Genomic DNA, 21,850 nt, shown 5'->3' on the forward strand with positions numbered 1-21,850 from the left:
CCATTTTCACCCTGTGCTTCTGCAGGAACTGCATGCCGAATAAAAATTCGGGGGATAATCCTTCCATGATTGTCATCACTGTGGGAAGAATTTCCTGGCCGACTTTCAGGTTGATCTCCACCTTTCCATATAGCCGCGCCGCGGTTCCATTCGCCAGAATCACGCCTCTCTCCGTCGGAGTTCTCCTTGCACATCCGGCTGCCTCTAAGCTTGCAAATGTTGCCAAGCTTAAGTAGTTGGACTAAGCTCCTGTATCGAGTAGTGCTCGATACTGGTGGCCAGCTACCTCGACTGTGGTATACAGTCTGTTGTCGAACTGCGACTCCGGTTCCAGTTGGAGCTGGTTCCTAGTTCTCACCACTGCGGCTTTGTCTGTCGCCCTCTTCTGATCCTTCTCACAGGTGCAACTGGGACGAGGTTTCCTACAGCCCATGCAGAGAGAAATCTCAGGGCATTCCGACCTCCAGTGACCCGCTTTCTTGCAATGCCAGCAGGTAGGTCCTACTGGAGTCGACTCCACTCGCCATTGTGAAGTTGTAGGCTCTGGCTCGAGGCGCGCTTTCACAGGTTTACGAACCTCTTCCTGTTTCACAGTCCTCTGCTTCTGCTGAGCACTTTTCTCCTCCGATTTTATCCTCTCATACTGCCTGGCCAGCCTGAGTAGATCATCCACCGAATAGACTTCAGCTTCCCTGATGTACAACTTGTACCGGGGTAGAAGATTCTTGTACAGCCTCTGAAGCTGGTGGTTGATTGAAAAATCTCCTCTTCTTCTCATGAGAGTCTGAAGTTCTTCTACGTAGTCGTCGATAGCTTCGCCTTCACGCTGCCGTCGACCCAGGATTTGAGCATCCAGGTCTTCATCGTAGGTTGCTGGATAATAACGAGACCGAAAGTCCCTTACAAAATCGTTCCAATGATGCCAGAACCCTCTTTGGTTCTGCATCCATAAGGAACACCTTCCTGCTAGCATTTCTGGTAGCGCCGGGAACAACTGCTCCCCTGTCAGCCCATAGGCTTGTTGTAACTCCTCGAGACGCTCTAGAAAGCTAGGAGCGTCTCCGTGGCCATCATATGACAACCTCCATCCTCGCACTTTATCACACACCGTCCCTGGGTCCATAAATGGTGTATGATGGGCTGCAGCTCGGATCGGTGAGTGTGGTGCCTGTTGTGGCCTGTACTGGTGAGCCGACGACTCCTCTGGTCTCACTAATGCAGGTCTCGCATGATACAGTGGGCCAGCTTCCACATGCGCTGACATTGACCTCGGTGGCGCTGGATGTATCACAGTCTCTTCAGCGGGAGGTAGCGGTAGCATCGTGAGGCATCGCTGCCGCTGCTCCGTTAACACTCTCCGCAACTCGGAACAGGTGCCGTCTGTGGGCACCGAGTCCAGGAGTAATTCGACCGCGTCTCTGCTCCGCAATCGATACACCCATGAATGGCATGATTCGCCATCGGAGGCTGGTGACGCCTCCTCGGGCAGCTTTCCAAGTCTAGAAGACTCCTGATGATCCTCCTCTACAGGAGGCCACAGAGACGTTGCTCCTTCCGCCTCGTGGTAGCTTGTGCTAGCTCCATTGCTAGCCTGGTTCAGGTTGCTGGCTTCCTCTGCTGTCTTCCTGTGATGGTCCACAAGAACCTTCCTTAGCTCCGCCATTGTACCTGTTGTAGGTAGCCCTGCTGATGCTGCTAGATCCACTGCTTCTTTCCGGTGGAGTTTGTAAATCCAGGACACTCCTGGATCGCTGCTATCCTCTCGCGCCTCTTGGTCTTCTCCGGTGCAACTACATTTCTCCTCTGCACTCATTGCTGCTTTTCTCCTCCTGCCTTGGGCCCCACGTTGGGCGCCAATCTTCTGAGTAGATTTTCGCCCACACCTTTCTCTATCAGAGTTCCCAGTGTTGCTCTGGGCCGGCTAAACTCAGTCAGCGACTGAGGAGGGCCGCGGCAGGGGACGGGAGTCTTGGTGGGGCGTCCGTCAACCACCCTCGTTCGAGTTGGGGGTTGAAACAGGGTTTTGAGTGTTTTGGAGAAATGTTTCCCTCTTTTAGGAAAGAGGGGCCGTGCTTTCGCACTGCCAAACAGGGTTGGTCGCGGAATGAAGGGAATAGGAACCTTGCTGTGCCAGACGCGAGAAAGGGCTTCGTGTCGGGACTAAGTCTTAGTCCTTGGGCACTGGGTGTCTTCCCGGGGTCCAGGTTGGTCGCAGAGCTCTGGTAAAGGCCTTCCCTGGCCTTCCCAGAGGTCCTCTTTTGGTTCCTCACTGGATTAGTGCGCTGCGGCGGCTAGCGCTCTGGACTTTCCTAAGTCCTACTTGCCGGGCACCAGCTGTCCTCCTGGGGTCCGGATCGGTCGCGGAGTTGCGGGAAAGGTTTTTCCACACCTTCCTTGAGGTCCTTTCTCGATTCCGCACTGGATTAGTGCGCTGCGGCGGCTCGCGCTCTGGACTTTCCTAAGTCCTACTTGCCGGGCACCAGCTGTCCTCCTGGGGTCCGGATCGGTCGCGGAGTCGCGGGAAAGGTTTTTCCACACCTTCCCAGAGGTCCTTTCCCGATTCCGCACTGGACTAGTGCACTGCGGCGGCTCGCGCTCTGGACTTTCCTAAGTCCTACTTGCCGGGCACCAGCTGTCCTCCTGGGGTCCAGATCGGTCGCGGAGTCGCGGGAAAGGTTTTTCCACACCTTTCCAGAGGTCCTCTTGCGCCTTGATGTTCCACTGGTGGTCTACCAATGGGGAGTCAGGTTTCGACCAAACCTGGTAGCCCGTCGTCTAAACGGGTTGAATGTCGTTCAGCACTCGCCCAAACGGGTGTTGAGCAATGGAGTTCATCGTGTTTGAGACTAATCGTCTTTAGCCTCAACACAACTCCCGGTCGCTGAAGAAATCGGAGTTCACTTCAGTACAAGACGTACTGTGACGTTGCTAGCTGCTCGCTGCTTCCTTCTCACCTCACTCGACCGCTCGCCCTGGCTCTCCGAACTCGACTGCCTCCTGCTAGCCTTTCTCGAGCCTCCCTCAGTGACCGAGAGGGAGGGGAGAGAGGATGCGCAGCACCGCTGAGCGGTAGGCCAGTGGCTGGCTTGAACGTTGACCCCTTAGATTCTATCAAAGATAGCCGAGCGTCAAATAAATGAGCCCTAAACTCAATTCCTTTCTCTAGTTACAATATACATCGTGACAATGTAACACCGCTTCAAGACACCCATTCAGACAACAGGTCTAGGGACGTAAGAGGACGCCGCCGTCAAGCCAAATTCAACCGGTAAAAGCTCACCGCCAAAAACAAGGTACTGTAGCCCCGACGATAAAGCAACGTACAGACCAACGAAAGTGCAGTGTAGTGGAACAAAGGTTCATTTGAGAATGTCAATCAAAAGTGGGGATTCAAAATTATTATGAAATGGGCTATATGGGTTACTATCAACAAAACTTGGGTTCAACGGGCTTTTCTTTCTTGAGTAATTTTATGTTGAAATTAACTTGTTATTTGATGACTGATATTGTTTGGTTTTGTGATGTATTGCTATCTAAAAGGGGATAGTAATGCGCCCCCGAATCAGATGAAGAATGTCAACAAAGTAACATGAAATTGTTGTTTCTGTTGTTCGATTTTAGTTGCCAATGTTTATTGAAGCTGTTTGTATTTTTCAATTATTTCAAATTGTAGTGTTATTCTATAGTATAAACCTATTAATCAGGCATGGCAAGATTAATTAATTGAAGTTTTCTTGACTCTAGCCCGTTCACCTGCATGAATTAGGTATAGACTCAGGTATTTTCTAGATGTGTCGGCCTATTTCTAAATTCTAAATTCTATTCAAAATTATCTTCTTTATCACCTTTAAAAAGGTCAGGCACACAACTGCGCCACTGCTGCTGAATGTTTAGCGAAAGGCACACAAATCATAAATGTGAAATATTATACTAAATGATAATGAAATGCAGATATATTGTATTATGAAATGATTGTGAATAGAAGACCAATTGTCTGAAATTATTGAAATATGTATTGAAATTTTTTTTGTTGTGATGATCTGATGTTTTTTACAATTTTGATAATGATACAGAGTGTTATGAAATTTATGTATCATGTATTTGTTTATGTTCTAAATTTTGAAGAATGGATTAAATTTTGTTATTTGAACAGTGAATAAATGGAAATGAAATTATTTTTTTTATTAAAATTCTGTAATTGATGTCTCCATTGAGTTTGAGTAAATTTCACAATTTATGTATTGCTGACTGTATAATAAGATGTTAACTTATTTTAGGTTAACAGGTGAAAAATGCTATCCAACCTATTTAGGAAAAAATGGTAGCACGCCAACACAAAAAATAAAACTTAAACTCAGAGAGAGAAAATTAATCTGGGAGTATAGCCCTACTAATAATAAATTCAGAGGAACTGAGAAAGACAGTATATGTATATCAAATTAAAATATTCTAGGTATGATAGGTATTTTTTTTTTTATTCTGAATTGTCTAAATAACCTAAAAGATGATGCTCAATTATGTGGGAGGTTGAGTTGATACTTTTTTATTCTTCCAAATGACAATAAGATGATATAATTATAAATGTTTTAATTATTGAATAATGAACACAAATAATGCAAAGTTTTTTGATCAGCTGTTTTTTGATCACCTTTCTTAGTTCCATCTCCATGTTAGCGGCTGGAAAGGGTACTCTTTCCGGCCTAGGCCGGAAAGAAACCTGTTCTGACGTCAGATGAGAGTCGTCTGCAAACAATTTATTTCAGATCTACGTAGTGACTGGAAAACAGCTGCTTTCTATGCAGTGTGGCGAAAAAGTAGTTCATTCATGAAATTGCATTCAGTGAACTGAGAGTTTCACTCCCCTCTGAACTATGGAATTATTTTTTGGGGTGATTCTAGCAGTGTAGTGGAGGGTGTTTAGTGGGCATTGAGGGTGATGATAGGGGAGTCAACCCGAACTAGCTGTAGGCCCTACTTCAGAAAACTTGGAATCCTTCCACTCCCTAGTCTATATATTCTGGAAACAATCTGCTTTTTAAAAAATCTGGTGTGGCGCACTCACACAACTTTCCTTGCCATTATGAAAATTGATCACCAGACGCTAGTGTTTCCGCGCATCTCAAGTCTACTACTATTCAAAGATCTGAGCCAGCTGGTGACAGGACAATAACGCTGGAAACACACGAGGTCTGCTATCTCTTCATAGTGAATGATTAAAATAGAATCAACAGTTGTCAACAGTTAGCAATTGAAATAATCACATTTTCTCGAATTTCGAGCTTATTTCCAATTTTAGGTGAAAATGTTAATGAACATTAATTGTAGAGATTCTCATGCTCAATCTTTTCCACTCGGAATTTTTTGTTCAAATTGTATCTGAAGCCTGATAATTGGGAATCTAAAATCAAACTTTGCATAGATGAGGCGGAGCTCCTGAAATTTTAACAGTTATAGGACTTGTGGCAGTTGATAGAGCTTATCAATGACTTCTTTAGGTATTAATTTTATCAAAATCGTTGGAGCCATTTTCGAGAAAATCGCGAAAAACCCTGTTTTTGACAACATTTTCACTATTTTAGCCGCCATCTTGAATCGCATTGGATCGAAATTGTTCGTGTCAGATACTTATAGTGTATGGACCTTGAGTTCCAAATTCCAAGTTATTCCATTAATTGGGAGATGAGATATCGTGTACACAGACGCAAATACACTCATACACACACACACACCACACACACACACACACACACACACACACACACCACACAACACACACACACACACACACACACACCACACACACCACACACACACACACACACACACACACACACACAACACACACACACACAACACACACACACACACCACACACACACACACCACACACACACACACACACACACCACACACACACACACACACACACACATACACACATACACACATACAGACCAATACCCAAAAACCACTTTTTTGGACTCAGGGGACCTTGAAACTTATAGAAATTTACAAATTGGGGTACCTTAATTTTTTTCGGAAAGCAATACTTTCCTTACCTATGGTTATAGGGCAAGGAAAGTGAAAAACACATAAATGAATTTGATACAGGAGAAACATCCCACCAATATTCAACCAGATACAGAAATAATTTGAGAGATGATGCACACCGAAGTACTATGTATGAGCGAGGGGTAAGGAGTTCAGGTATCCGGATGTACAACTTAATGGGCCATATGAATAAAGTTGAGCATTTGCTTATACTTCTAGAACAAGGAGCACTTGCTCCATTTTCTATGAATAAACGTGAGCAAAACCTTTTGCTCATGCTCATCAAAAAAATAGTTTGAGCATTTACTCAAAAGTAAAAGCTTTTGCTCAAAATTGTATGAATAAACTAGAGCATTTGCTCAACTTTTGAAGCAAATGCTTCAAATAAGGTGAGTCTAGTCTAGAGCAGCTTATCACCTTTTGCTCATAGTAAAATGGCTCAACTAATTCGTTTGAGGAAGAGGAAACTATACCAGATACGATAACAACCAATAGTTGAGAACTATAAAACTCTTTTCAGATTCAAACATGATATATATCACCATTATCCCTACAAAAGGATGAATACAAAAGATAGCTGATATAAAGATAGCCATCACAAAATAAGAAATAAGCATTTAAACTATACCAGATACGATAACAGCCAATAGTTGAGAACTATAAAACTCTTTTTAGATTCAACCATGATATATATCACCATTATCCCTACAAAAGAATAAATACAAAGAATATGCTGAAGATTATTATAGAGATGACATTTTTTCACGCTATTATTTCAAAATTCTAAACTCAACTAACCTAAAACTTTATTCATATTAGAAAACCGAGGAGACGACGCAAACACAATTGGTGCCCCCTACTTGCATATTTAGCGCTTCCGTGAGCTATAAAAAAAATTAAGGCTACAAAAGCGAATCAGCTGATGAAAAATCTTTAAAATACGTTAGCATTTGCTCCAGAGTTCAGGAGCATAAGGTAAGAGTATAGTGAAAATTATGAAAACAGCTGAATATTTCTTCCACAAGATTAATTTGACAGTAGGTGTCTTTGGGGATCCTATTTGCAATGAAAAATTACTCTGTCACTTCAACATCTTTGTCACTTATGTACATGAATCCAAACTCATTTTTTCAAATGAGAGGGTGTCATATAAATGATACATGATTTCGATACAGATATCCGCACATTGATATCTCAACCCGTATCAGTTTGTTGGTGTAAAAGTTTCAAATTATGTTGTATATCAACCAGCTGAAATCATTTGTCAGCGCATTAAGGTCTGTCTGTTTGATAGCTTCTAAATAGCCTCAGCTGAGGTTATAAATGAATGAATGGGAAAACTGTTGTAATTGCATGCAATGAATTCTTTAGCTGACTAAATGATAAACAACACAATTTTTTCTCATGTACTTTCAATGTTATTTGTTATATCCTGAAAAAGGACTAAGGATGTTCCAAGAATACGTGTTCAAAATTTGAAGCTGATTGATCTATTTTTTCTAAAGTTATTGTAGATCATAGAAACATACGGACTTTGGCCTTCCGTAAGAAAAAAGTGAAAACTAGCTAATGCTCGTTCAATGGAGCTCGATATTATACAGATAGTGAAGCAGGAATTTGAATTGAGAAACAGTCTATGAAGGCAATATAAGAGTAGTAGGAACAGTATGAAAACTTGTAGTACCCTTTATTATTTAAAATATTACAACGACTCAAATAATAAAGTTTTCATATTGTTCTTATTAATTTTGTAAGAAAGGTATCTCATTCAAGTGAAATGTTTTTAAGAGTATAAGCTATGTTCACAAATCATTCTATTTTTTTCAATTACGAAAAAAGACGATCTAATCGTTTCAGTATTTTGATAGTGCTACTAGAAAGATTAAACACAATAATAATCACTAACATCTTTTTAGATATTATTTTATTTCCGACACAACTAGTTTCGGGTTCCTGTATCTGATATATGTTTGTAGAGTTGTTGAAGCCCTCATCTTCATATTAATTCTATCCTGAATATTTTATAAAAATCCATAGTTGTCCACTCTGACCGTACGGTGATCAGAGTGACTCTCCTCAGGTTGCGGTACCCGGTTCCTACTAGAAGCTTCTCGCTCACCAATTCTATCCAAGGTCTCATTCGGCTGCTGGATACGGCTAGTTGCACTATTGCCTAAATCTTCATACATCCAAACTTGGGTCGTAGAACTCGAAATGCTGTGAATTTAGTACACGCACAGGAAAATCAGCAGCAAGGAGATATATCATTCAATTTCCCAGCAAGCTGCATTCAACTATATATAAGAATCTGGTGTGGCGCACTCACACAACTTTCTTTGCCGTTATGAAAATTGATCAACTGGCGCTAGTGTTCCCGCATATATCGAATCTACTATTCTACAATCTGAGACAGCTGGTGACAGGACAATAGCGCTGCAGACACATGAAGTCTGCTATCTCTTCATAGTGAATTATTTAATAGAATCAACAGTTGCCAACAGTTTGCAATTGAATAATCTTATTTTCTCGCATTTCGAGCTTATTTTCAATTTTAGGTGAAAATATTACTGAACATAAATTGTAGAAATTTTCATGCTGAATCTTTTCCACTTGATTTTTTTTGTTTCAATTGTATCTGAAGCCTGATAATTGGGAATCTAAAATCAAACTTTGCATAGATGAGGCGGTGCTCCTGAAATTTTTACAGATATGGGACTTGTGGCAGTCGATAGAGCTTATCAATGACTTTTTCAGGTATGAATTTGATCAAAATCGTTGGAGCCGTTCTCGAGAAAATCGTAAAAACCCTGTTTTTGACAACTTTTTCGCCATTTTAACCACCATCTTGAATTGCATTTGATCGGAATTGTTCGTGTCGGAACCTTATATAGTGTAAGGACCTTAAGTTCATATTTCAAGTCATTCCGTTGATTGGGAGATGAGATATCGTGTACACACACAGAACACACACACACACAACACACACACACACACACACACACACACACACACACACACACACATACACAAATACACACACACACACACACACACACACACACACACACACACCACACACACACACACACACACACACACACACACACACACACACACACACACACACACACACACACACACACACATATACAGACCAATACCCAAAAAACACTTTTTTGGACTCAGGGGACCTTGAAATGTATAGAAATTTCGAAATTGGGGTACCTTAATTTTTTTCGGGAAAGGGCAAGGAAAGTAAAAATACAAACTGCTGAACAACTAACTAAGCACATATTGGAAGTCCATATTGAGATTTATTATGTAAATATTGATTGTTGTATAATTTTCATAAAAATATAGTGCATCAGATCAATCTAGGGCTAAGCACACCTGATGAGGCGTGGCTTGGTGATAAAAGTGTTGATCTTTGGTGAATGCCTTAACACACCGTTCCATGCCATGCCCGATACAGTGTGTGTTACCTCTTCCATTCAAACCAATAAGCAAGAAGCACCTTGATGTAGAATGCCGCATAGCGCCTCCTCAGGTGTGCATCCAGCTAAAGTTTTTCATGAGATGTGTAATATTACATTTTTTCTCGATTAAAATCTAATCTTCAATTTGAGATCTATAAAACTTGATAGTAAATATCAGAGTAATCGATATGCGGACAACTTTTAACTGAGAATTTATCATAAATAATTGTGTTGCACATTCCATGGTATCATCGAAACTGGGTTAACAGAATAACAGATAAATAGATCATTATTAATATAGAGGATAAATAAATTTAAAATAACAGTTTCGAAATAAAGTTTTATTAAGAACAAATGTAAAATGTAAATTCTAAACTTGTAATTTATAATTTTTTGGAATTTAATATCGGTGACGTGTTCATAAAGTCATCACTGGTTTGAGGTGTGGCTTTGCTCTGGACTTGTTAGGCCTTCTCTCTAAAAAATGGTGGCTGGCTATGTGTTCTAATTTTGTGCTCTCTGAATATTTTTCTGTTTAAGTAAAATTTTCAATGTTTTGAATTGAGTTTTGAACAGTTTTATGGTGTTCTAATTTTGTATAATCTGTTTTGTGTGTCTACAAGCCTATAGCCATTGTTTTTCAACTATATAATTGGATAAGTATTCAGCTTTTAATGATGCTAGATGTTTAAGTGTGTAAGATATTGTTTTATGGATTTGTGTTGTATATTGCCAAAATTCTTCTGAAGATTATAAGTTGGTTTGCTCTGAAAACTGGATTTCTCATTCATAAGCAATAGATCCATTCATAATTTATCAAGAATCTACCATTTTGGAGCCGATAACTTCCTTTAGGTTAACAGGTGAAAAATGCTATTCAACCTATTTAGGAAAAAATGGTAGCATGCCAACACAAAAAATAAAACTCAAACTCAGAGAGAGGAAATTAATCTGGGAGTATAGCCCTACTAATGATAAATTCAGAGGACTTGAGGAAGACAGTATATGTACATCGAATTAAAATATTCTAGGTATGATAAGTATTTTCTCTCTTATTCTGAATTGTCTAAATAACCTAAAAGATGATGTTCAATTATGTGGGAGGTTGAGTTGATACATTTTTATTCTTCCAAGTGACAATAAGATGATATAATTATAAATGTTTTAATTATTGAATAATGAACACAAATAATGCAAAGTTTTTTGATCAGCTGTTTTTTGATCACCTTTCTTAGTTCCAACTCCATGTTAGCGGCTGGAAAGGGTACTTTTTCCGGCCTAGGCCGGAAAGAAACCTGTTCTGACGTCAAATGAGAGTCGTCTGCAAACAATGTATTTCAGATCTACGTAGTAACTGGAAAACAGCTGCTTTCTGTACAGTGTGGCGAAAAAGTAGTTCATTCATGAAATTGCATTCAGTGAACTGAGAGTTTCAATCCCCTCTGAACTATGAAATTATTTTTTGGGGTGATTCTGGCAGTGTAGTGGAGGTGTCACAACTTTCCTTGCCATTATGAAAATTGATCACCAGACACTAGTGTTCCCACGCATCTCAAGTCTACTACTATTCAAAGATCTGAGCCAGCTGGTGACAGGACAATAACGCTGGAAACACACGAGGTCTGCTATCTCTTCATAGTGAATGATCAAATAGAATCAACAGTTGTCAACAGTTAGCAATTGAAATAATCACATTTTCTCGAATTTCGAGCTTATTTTCAATTTTAGGTGAAAATGTTAAGAAACATTAATTGTAGAGATTCTCATGCTCAATCTTTTACTCGAAATTTTTCGTTCAAATTGTATCTGAAGCCTGATAATTGGGAATCTAAAATCAAACTTTGCATAGATGGGGCAGAGCTCCTGAAATTTTTACATTTAAAGGACTTGTGGCAGTTGATAGAGCTTATCAATGACTTCTTTAGGTATAAATTTTATCAAAATCGTTGGAGACATTTTCGAGAAAATCGCGAAAAACCCTGTTTTTGACAACATTCCCACTATTTTAGCCGCCATCTTGAATTGCATTGGATCGAAATTGTTCGTGTCGGATACTTATAGTGTAAGGACCTTAAGTTCTAAATTCCAAGTTATTCCATTATTTGGGAAATGAGATATCATGTACACAGACGCACATACACTCATACACACACACACACACACACACACACACACACACCACACACACACACACACACACACACACACACACACACACACACACACACACACTAAAGACCAATACCCAAAAACCACTTTTTTGGACTCAGGGGTCCTTGAAACGTATAGAAATTCACAAATTGGGGCACCTTAATTTTTTTCGGAAAGCAATACTTTCCTTACCTATGGTTATAGGGCAAGGAAAGTAAAAAACACATAAATGAATTTGATACAGGAGAAACATCTCACCAATATTCAACCAGATACAGAAATAATTTGAGAGATGATGCACACCGAAGTACTATGTATGAGTGAGGGGTAAGGAGTTCAGGTATCCGGATGTACAACTTCCATATAAATAAAGTTGAGCATTTGCTTATACTTCTAAAATAAGGAGCATTTGCTTCATTTTCTATGAATAAACATAAGCAAAACCTTTTGCTCATGCTCATCAAAAAAATAGTTTGAGCATTTACTCAAAAGTAAAAGCTTTTGCTCAAAATTGTATGAATAAACTAGAGCATTTGCTCAACTTTTGAAGCAAATACTTCAAATAAGGTGAGTCTAGTCTAGAGCAGCTTATCACCTTTTGCTCATAGTAAAATGGCTCAACTAATTCGTTTGAGGAAGAGGAAACTATACCAGATACGATAACAACCAATAGTTGAGAACTATAAAACTCTTTTCAGATTCAGACATGATATATATCACCATTATCCCTACAAAAGGATGAATACAAAAGATAGCTGATATAAAGATAGTCATCACAAAAAAAGAAATAAGCATTTAAACTATACCAGATACGATAACAACCAATAGTTGAGAACTATAAAACTCTTTTCAGATTCAACCATGATATATATCACCATTATCCCTACAAAAGAATAAATACAAAGAATATGCTGAAGATTATTATAGAGATGACATTTTTTCACGCTATTACTTCAAAATTCTAAACTCAACTAACCTAAAACTTTATTCATATTAGAAAACAGAGGAGACGACGCAAACACAATTGGTGCCCCCTACTTGCAAATTTAGCGCTTCCGTGAGCTATAAAAAAAAAATTAAGGCTACAAAAGCGAATCAGCTGATGGAAAATCTTTAAAATTGTCACAAAGTGAATTTTTGTGACAGATGGAGAGCCGTCAACTAATGCATAATTTAGCGAATTTATTCTGTTTTAGAATAGGAATAGGATCGACTTCCAGATATATTTTGTTAGATTTGCAGTTGTGTACATGCACATTATCACCATCGCCGTCAACCCCTTTAAATCATCAGCAGCGGATTCATCTAACCAGATATTTCCAGATCTTGTTTACCACTCTAAGCGGCTACCGAGTCGGGTTGGTATCGCTCTTCATGAAATTTCTGGAATAGAAATATTGTTACCGGCCTAATCTACTATATGAATTAGTATCATTGTCATCATTTGCTGCACCCTTAGCATCAGGAGCAGCTGAGTCAAAACCCCGTCACATGACCAGTGGCGTGATCGTCTTTTCAGACTCTCATTGGTCAGGAAGCTCTTTTCCCCCGGCCTCCTAATTTTCAGCGACCCGGTGCAGCTCCAAGAAGACCAGGGAGAAAGCAGTTGTTCGGTGGTTGAGCGTGAGATCGGGTCGCGAATCTCCTCTCCTTACGACGTTACCGACACTAATTATTATTCTATCTTGTGTTAACGTAGAATATTGTAGGTCGAGTTCCGAACAACTCGGAGTTAGAATTCCCTTGTGGGTTTTTCTTTCTTGTCAGCTATTTTTTTTCCCGAATTCGTATCACTGGGGGTGAACGAATTATTCTTGGTTTTGAAACCTGTAAGGGATCTCAAGTTTGAGCTACAAACAGTTGAGTGGGGAAATTTAGCTAGGCTCTTAAGCAAATTATTTTTGAGGGCTTAATTCTTAAGTCTCGACTCTGTCGCTTCACGACGTTTAAGTTTAGTGCGGGAATTGGTTTGCTATTCTCCGTATTTAATTCTGCAGTGATTCAGGTAACTGTATGTTAGGACTGGTCACTTGTGTGCATTTCCTCTTCTGTAATAAGGTAATCTCAGTTTTTAGGGGTGTATTTTCCTTATTAATTTTCATACTATAGAGTGGCCCTGTATTTTAAATTCGCTTAGCAGTTTCTGACTTGCTGTAATTCCAAGTAGGAAAAGTCCAATCCTTTTCCTAGAGAACTCAGGTGCAGCTTGAGTTCGTCCTTGTCGAAGTTTCTAGACTGCGACGTCCATTCTCTTTCTTTCTCTTCACTTTCCCTATTCTAAAATCCTTCTAGCTCTCAGGTACAGCTTGAGGACTTCCTCGCCGAAGTTTCTAGACTGCGGCATCCTTTCTCTTAATTCTTCCTGTGTTAAAATCCTTCCTGATCTCAGTTCCAGATTCGAGATCGTCCTAGTCGCGGGTTTTCAGACCCGCGAATCCTTTCTAAAATTCTTAGAAACCTGTCTTCTTTAATAGCAGATATTATTTGCTGGTTTTCCCTGTGGAAAATTCACGAATTTTCCCGTGATCTCAGTTGCAAATTAGAGATCGATCTTGTGGTAGTCCTTGGACTGGCAATTACTTGGAAAAGTCTATTGAAATCTTTTCCTGAATTAGGAGTCTCTGACTCGATATTTTCCTTGTGGAAAATCCTGGAAAAATCCTTTCCTACCCTGACATCGACAGACTGTTGTCTTCCCGATATTATTCTACAGACTGTGTCTGTGAAAAATCTTTTCTATCCTCTCATAATAGTCGACATACTGACTATTAATTTGAAAGCGTTTCGGACGATAGAGAGTGATTCCCATACCCTTAAGGGCAGTCACAGATTGGCCCTTAATAACCGGCGCGCAGTCATCAGATTAGCGCGGAAATCCTGTTTAGCAGTTTCAGAATTGCTGAAAATCCTTTCGCAGCTGCAGGCTCGCGATTCAGAAATCCGACACCCGAAACCTTATCCTCTAAACTTTAATTACCACATAATTGAAATTGATATACTGTATTTAGCTAGCAGGTCCAGCTTGCTGAGAGCTAGAGCGCAATTCTCAGATTGCGAATTATTGAGCAGATATTTATTTGCTGTAGAGAATAATAATCTTATTATTGATTCTCTGTTCCCTATACCCTATACCGTATACCTCATACCCTGCACCCTATTCTCTATAGCTCTCACCTTAAACCCCATTGAAAACCTACATCCCGGGCTTGCAGGTACAGCTTGCTCGCCGTCAATTCGCAGTTGGTTCAGATTGCGTACTACCTTTATAAATAGAATTATTGGTAGGGATCTGATAGTCAGATCTGTCTCCTTGTGTAGGGTTATCTTAATATCCCTTAAAACCCACCCTGTACTCCAAAGGCCGAGGGGCCGAATCGGCCAATAACGCCACGGGCAAACACTCTTCCCCTGAAAGTAAAAATCTCGCGAAAGAAGCAGAGGGTAAAGAATCAGGATAGAGGGAGAAGTGTAGGTCCGGTATCTCCACCTGTCAGTACGGCTACTGACCCCGACCCATACCCGACTGTAGCTAGTCCGCGTTGTAGCAATACTTCGCAATTATTAGGAAACCTAGAGGGTGGAATAGGTCATTACTAATAAAATATGTGAGCATTTGCTCCAGAGTTCAGGAGCATAAGGTAAGAGTATAGTGAAAATTATGAAAACAGCTGAATATTTCTTCCACAAGATTAATTTGACAGTAGGTGTCTTTGGGGATCCTATTTGAAATGAAAAATTACTCTGTCACTTCAACATCTTTGTCACTTATGTACATGAATCCAAACTCATTTTTTCAAATGAGAGGGTGTCATATAAATGATACATGATTTCGATACAGATATCCACACATTGATATCTCAACCCCGTATCAGTTTGTTGGTGTGAAAGTTTCAAATTATGTTGTATATCAATCAGCTGAAATCATTTGTCAGCGCATTAAGGTCTGTCTGTTTGATAGCTTCTAAATAGCCTCAGCTGAGGTTATAAATGAATGAATGGGAAAACTGTTGTAATTGCATGCAATGAATTCTTTAGCTGACTAAATGATAAACAACACATTTTTTTCTCATGTACTTTCAATGTTATTTGTTATATCCTGAAAAAGGACGAAGGATGTTCCAAGAATACGTGTTCAAAATTTGAAGCTGATTGATAGTAGGGGTAAAGTGAGACTTCTGAAGAAAAGCTGGAGAAAAGCTGCCTCAAAGCTGGCTCAAAGCTGGCTCAAATCTACCCCAAAGCTGATTCTTTGTTCTAACCTTGCCCAATTCAATGTAATCTGAACAAACTTAACCTAGCCATACCCCTAATCTCACATTAAATCTCAAATGAAGATCCTCATTCCCACTTTTTTGGAAAAAAAAACTAGATCCAGCTTTTTTTTTATTTCTTGAATAACTAAGAAACCGTTAATTTTACAGAAAAATTACAAGAATAACTTTTTCCAGTAAATCAATTACGAATCCATTGACACCCCATTTGTCAAGATTGAACAGAAAATGAGGATCAGTTCTCATCCATAATAAAAATAGATCATGAGTATTGACAAATTTGGTCGATATTTGCATGATAGAAATAATAATGATATTAATGTTGATATTAAAAATTTGATTCAGATTTTTTTCTATGTTCTACAAATCATACCATTAGCTACACCCCATATTCCAAACATCAATCTCAATAATGAAAAAGAGTGGAAGTATATGACTGATTCAAACTTGATCCAACAATTCTCACTCTCTTCTGGAATCTCTTTTAAAGAATGGTATGAAGAAAATGTAATAAATATAGAAGAATAGATTATCTCCCACCCCACCTGGATACCTCAACTTCGTATATTTAAAAAGGAATGTCCACAAGAGAGAAACTTGCACATGAGCTACATGGTAGAGTCAGACATAATTTCCTCACACGTCACACTGAAATAAAAGGTCTAACAGATTTATATCAAGCTGATATTGTTGACATGTCCAACTATAGCACATTAAATGAGAACTTTAGATACATACTAACTGTGATTAACTGTTTCAGTAAATTTGCATTTGCAATACCAATGAAAACTAAAACTGGAAAGGAGGTGGCAGCAGCATTGAAACCAATACTCAAAAAACATAAGATTATCAATTTTCAAACTGATGCAGGTGAAGAGTTCTACAACACAACTGTTCAGAATCTCTTCAAAACATATAAGATCAACCATTACAGTACATATAGTGATAAGAAAGCTGCAATTTGTGAATGTTTCAACAGAACTCTTAAAGAGAATATGTTCCGTGAATTCACTATACAGGATAATCATAAATGGTTGGAACTGTTACCAAAACTTATCTCAAAATATAACAACACGACACATCATAGCATTAATACGAAACCAATTGATGTGAATAAAGAAAATGAAAAATATGTACCAATGAATTTAGATAAAAGTGCACAATGTGAAATTGGCAATCAAAGTAAACCAAAATATAGAATTGGTGATAAGGTACGCATAAGTCGATACAAATCAATATTTGAGAAAGGTTATCTCCTAAACTGGACAAATGAGATTTCCACCATACAAAATGTTCTCCCCACTAAACCCTTTACCTATAGATTGAAAGATATAAACAATGAAATTATCAAGGGTACATTCTATGAATATGAAATGAATAAAACAAAATATCCAGATATATTCCTCATTGAAAAAGTATTAAAGAAAAAGGGTAGTAAATTGTATGTTAAATGGCTTGGATTCGATAAATCTTATAATTCATGGGTTGAAGGTGATGATATAACATAATATAATAAAAAAATATGCTGAAATTGAAACAACATCAATCAAAACTACCTGTCATGAATTTTGATAAATTCCTTACTAAGAAGAATATCAATTATCACAGACACAGCGAACTTTTACCAAATTCCATATGATGTATTGTTTGTGGTCCAAGTAATTCTTGGAAAACAAATACAGTATTCAATTTACTATTTGCACAGAATGTTGTCAAGTACCAACTTCTAAAGCAGATTATGATACAAATACCTGAAATTGACTTCAACATGTATCAAGATAATGATGGAATACCACACTCAAATGATGCACACCCAAATTCAGTTATGATTTTTGATGATATTTGTATGGAAAATCAACAGAATATCCGCAACTATTTCAGTATGGGTAGACATAATGATATTGATTGTTTCTACACTTCTCAAACTTATTCCAGTATACCCAAGCAGTTAATTCGTGATAACACAAACTTGATTGTTCTATTTAAACAAGATAATCATAATTTAACACACATATATTTTGATCATATTTATCCTGATATGAATAAGAGAGAATTTGAAGAAATGTGTGCTCAATCTTGGAGAAAAAATAATAACACATTTCTAGTCATAAACAAAGAGTGTACTAGAAGTAATGGTAGATATAGAATTGGTTTTGATAAATTTATACAGTAATATAAAAATGTATAGGAAAGATTTAAAAGAGTTGAGTGCACTCAAGAAAAATATTAAACAACTGCGTGATTCAATACTCCAGAAGCACCATCAATTATCAGGTGATGTAGCAAGTGAGGAGGAAAACTTTCAAAAACAATTCAAACCTATTACAGAATCATTGAAACAGTTGAAACAACCTTTTCTAGAAGCAACTATTAAAAAGGAAAAAGAAGAATTAAAACAAGAAAAAGAAGAAGAATTAGATGATGAAGAATTAGGAGATGAAGAAGAAAATAGAGTAGATGATGATAATGATGGAGAAGTATCAGTAGAAGAAGAATCAAATAAAGACATGGTTTAAAAAATATATTTGATACAAGTCTCCAAAGACTAAAATCATCTGCACATAGGCGCAGTGTATCTACTTATATAGACAATTTCATGAGATCAACAAAAAGAGGTAATATATATGGTGTTCACTTCAACCCCGATATTGATGAGTGGCAAATTGGTGATAAAGTAGTCAAATTTGAAAATAATGATATTATAATTGATAACCAACATCCACTTACTCTCACACATGGTCTATTGGAATTACTTTTCAAAGCAGTACCAGATACATTCATTTATGGTAGGAAAGATTTAAAAACCTATTAATGAATACTTGAAATAACTAGAGTTCATCTTGATAGTTTGGGACGTGTTAAAAGGAATCATGGGTATAAATACACAAGTATAATCAAAAATTCATTTCCTCCAAAGTTATCTAAGAAGAAACCTATCTCTGGTAGAGGAGGAATGCATGTGGAAGGAGTAGAAGAAGATATGCAAATTGAATTAACAAAGAGAAAAAGGAAAAAGAATTATGTCTATTGGGATGATCCAAATGAATTTATTGAGAGATTAGAGTTCTTAGTAAATTCTAAACTAGCAGGACACACTGGACACAATTCTGAAATTGCATCTATTATTGAAGAGTTACATGAAATTGGAATAATTATAGGTGGAAATTTAGTATTATAGAAAAAATATATAACTGTTCTTGTGCAATGTCTATTGATAAATTTGGTCGATATTAGCATGATAGTAATATTAATGATATTAATATTGAAATTAAAAATTTAATTCAGAATTTTATAAGGATTATACAATACATACCATTAGCTGCTCATAATATACCAGTGGATAGCCCAAATTACAAACGAGAGCAGAGGACTGTCGATAAATTTAAAGAGCAAATATTGAATGATAATATGCTAGAATAAAGAGAGCAATAATTAATAGATTGAATGTAGTAAGTAATATTTTCAGCATTAAATTTATACCAGAAGTGATTTATTTGGTTACTCACCAGCAAGTAGTTTTCTTCAAATACTAAATACCAACTTACTCCAGGAATTGGAATTAGGTTTGTGGCAGGACAAGACGGAGTCGGGAAAAGGTGTTGGCTTCTCTTGTACATCTGCTACCCCTATCCGACATATGTTAATTCTGGCATCAATTCAATTACTGATCAGTCCAAAAATTGCTTGGAAGATAACTTTACTATATTGACTATTACTTTACACTGCTGTACAATTCTAAGTCCGATCGCACTAGTTGAATATTTCAACATATATATTCACAAATAACAAGGAAAAACTGTACTTTTCCCCAACTTGGGACAGTTAATATATCGATAATAATTTCAACACAACGACGAACGTGTAAAATTTAATTTCAACGGCAACAATCGGAAAAACAGCCACGATCCTGTTTTTTCGCCGTTCGACACGAGCTGGAGACTTCAAGTGACGCTTATGCGATAGAAATCTAAATACTAACTCATCCGCTAGGGTGCAGCAGCTGCCGGCCTCGCCACTCCAACTACCGCGAGACTTAAAACTAATTTAAAACTAGACTTAATCTAAATACGCTAAAGGGCGTCACCATTCCCCCCACCCTGAAACGTAGTTTTCAGCCACGACTTTGGCCAAAACTAGACAAAACAAAACAAACCGAAAGAAAATAAGACGACAAAGGAAAAATGCAAAAAAAAAAAGAAAACGAACAATAATTCTTATCCTAAGAATTATTGTGTGGGCAATGGAAACAATTTGGTGGCAGGACGTTTGAAACGACCAGTAGCTAAACGTACTACTGCCACACGTATGACACCATCGCTCCAGGAAACACTTCCTCAATGATTCCTAGAGGCCACTTCAATGGGGGTAGATTAGGCTGATCCACTATCACAACCGTTCCAACAGTGAGAGGAGGTGATGACTTGGACCACTTTCCACGTACTTGTTATTCATGGAGATACTCCTTTCTCCACCTATTCCAAAACGATTGAACAAGCTGGTCGATGAGTTCGTAACGAGTGAGACGATTGATGGGAATGTCGGTCACATCCTTCATTGGAAAAGCCGTCAACGGTGTCAACTTCAAAAAATGAGCCGGAGTTAAGGCGAGAGGTTTGTTTGGATCCTCGCTCAAAGGGCACAATGGCTGAGAGTTCAACACCGCCTCCACTTGAACCAACGCAGTATTCATCTCCTCATAGGTCAATAGTTGATCGCCAATCACTTTTATCAAATGTGACTTGACCGATTTTATGTTGGCCTCCCAAATTCCACCGAAATTTGGGGAAGCAGCGGGAATGAATTTCCAATCCACTCGATAATCAGCCAGCTCATTAGTAATTGTATTTTGAAACTCCGATGAATCGACAAGAAGGGTGATGAAAGGATCACTCTTAGGCAAGACAATAGGGTGACAGCTGTCAAAATCCATGTCTGAGTTCGGCAAACGACCACCAACTCAAATTAACTCCTTGTCTATAAACGGTGACAAACGCTGAAATTTGGGGGCACAATCTTCACCCTTTTTTAGTTGAACAAGCTCACGTGAAAAATGAATTCTCTGTACGACTCTACACAAATATCTCTCCGCCACATCGAATTCCAGTTCACCTGCTTTCGGCAATATTCGCACTGCCTTCAATACTAGTATCATGATACGAAGCAAACGTTGATAGTCAGAGCATTTCTCAATCAAATTATATATTACATTATCTGAAACACTTTCAGATTGAACAACTGTGACAACATTTGAAGATTTCATTTCAGGTGGACACTCTATTTCTTCAATTTCAAATTTTACAGGCCAGTGATTTTCCTTCATAGTCAACCAGTGGGGTCCTGTCCACCATGTCTCGTGATTAATGAGATCCATTGGTTTAAGACCACGCGATAAACAAACTGTGGGATTTTCCTCACCAGAAACATGCATCCAACAATCGATGCATGAGTTTTGAATTTTCGAGACTCGATTAGCCACGAACGTTTGCCCACGCGACGGCGAACCTCTTATCCAATGGAGAACAACAGTTGAGTCCGACAAAGCGACAACTCGGACGATTTTACAACAAAGTTCGAGGACAGAGAGGGTAGCTTCAAGTAGATTGACTAGGAGAAGAGCAGCGCACAATTCCAATCTTGGTATTGATAGAGTTTTACTCGGTGCAACCTTTGATTTTCCACACAGCAGCGTTACTGTTGAAGAACTACCATCTTCTTCCTGTGATTTCAAATAGATCACAGCTCCATAGCCAGACTGACTTGCATCACAAAAACAAATTAATGTAATCTTGGAACCAACAAATACTCCTAAGTGACGAGGAATGGACAAATTCGACAAAGATTGAAATTCTGTTTGACATATCTCCCACTGAGATGCAATAGAATCAGGTGGTTTTTCATCAC

At 38.5% G+C, this 21,850-nt stretch overlaps 1 protein-coding gene across 1 annotated transcript; it reads right to left on the minus strand.

The window, feature by feature from the left end:
• Window positions 1–20,393: 20,393 nt before the first annotated feature.
• LOC120353107 lies at window positions 20,394–20,879 on the minus strand. Its single transcript, XM_039435752.1, has one exon. It carries the CDS (start codon window positions 20,877–20,879, stop codon window positions 20,394–20,396), a length of 486 nt encoding a protein of 161 aa, XP_039291686.1.
• Window positions 20,880–21,850: the final 971 nt, after the last annotated feature.

Source organism: Nilaparvata lugens, chromosome 9 (genome assembly GCF_014356525.2).
Source record: "Nilaparvata lugens isolate BPH chromosome 9, ASM1435652v1, whole genome shotgun sequence".
Taxonomy (NCBI): domain Eukaryota; kingdom Metazoa; phylum Arthropoda; class Insecta; order Hemiptera; family Delphacidae; genus Nilaparvata; species Nilaparvata lugens.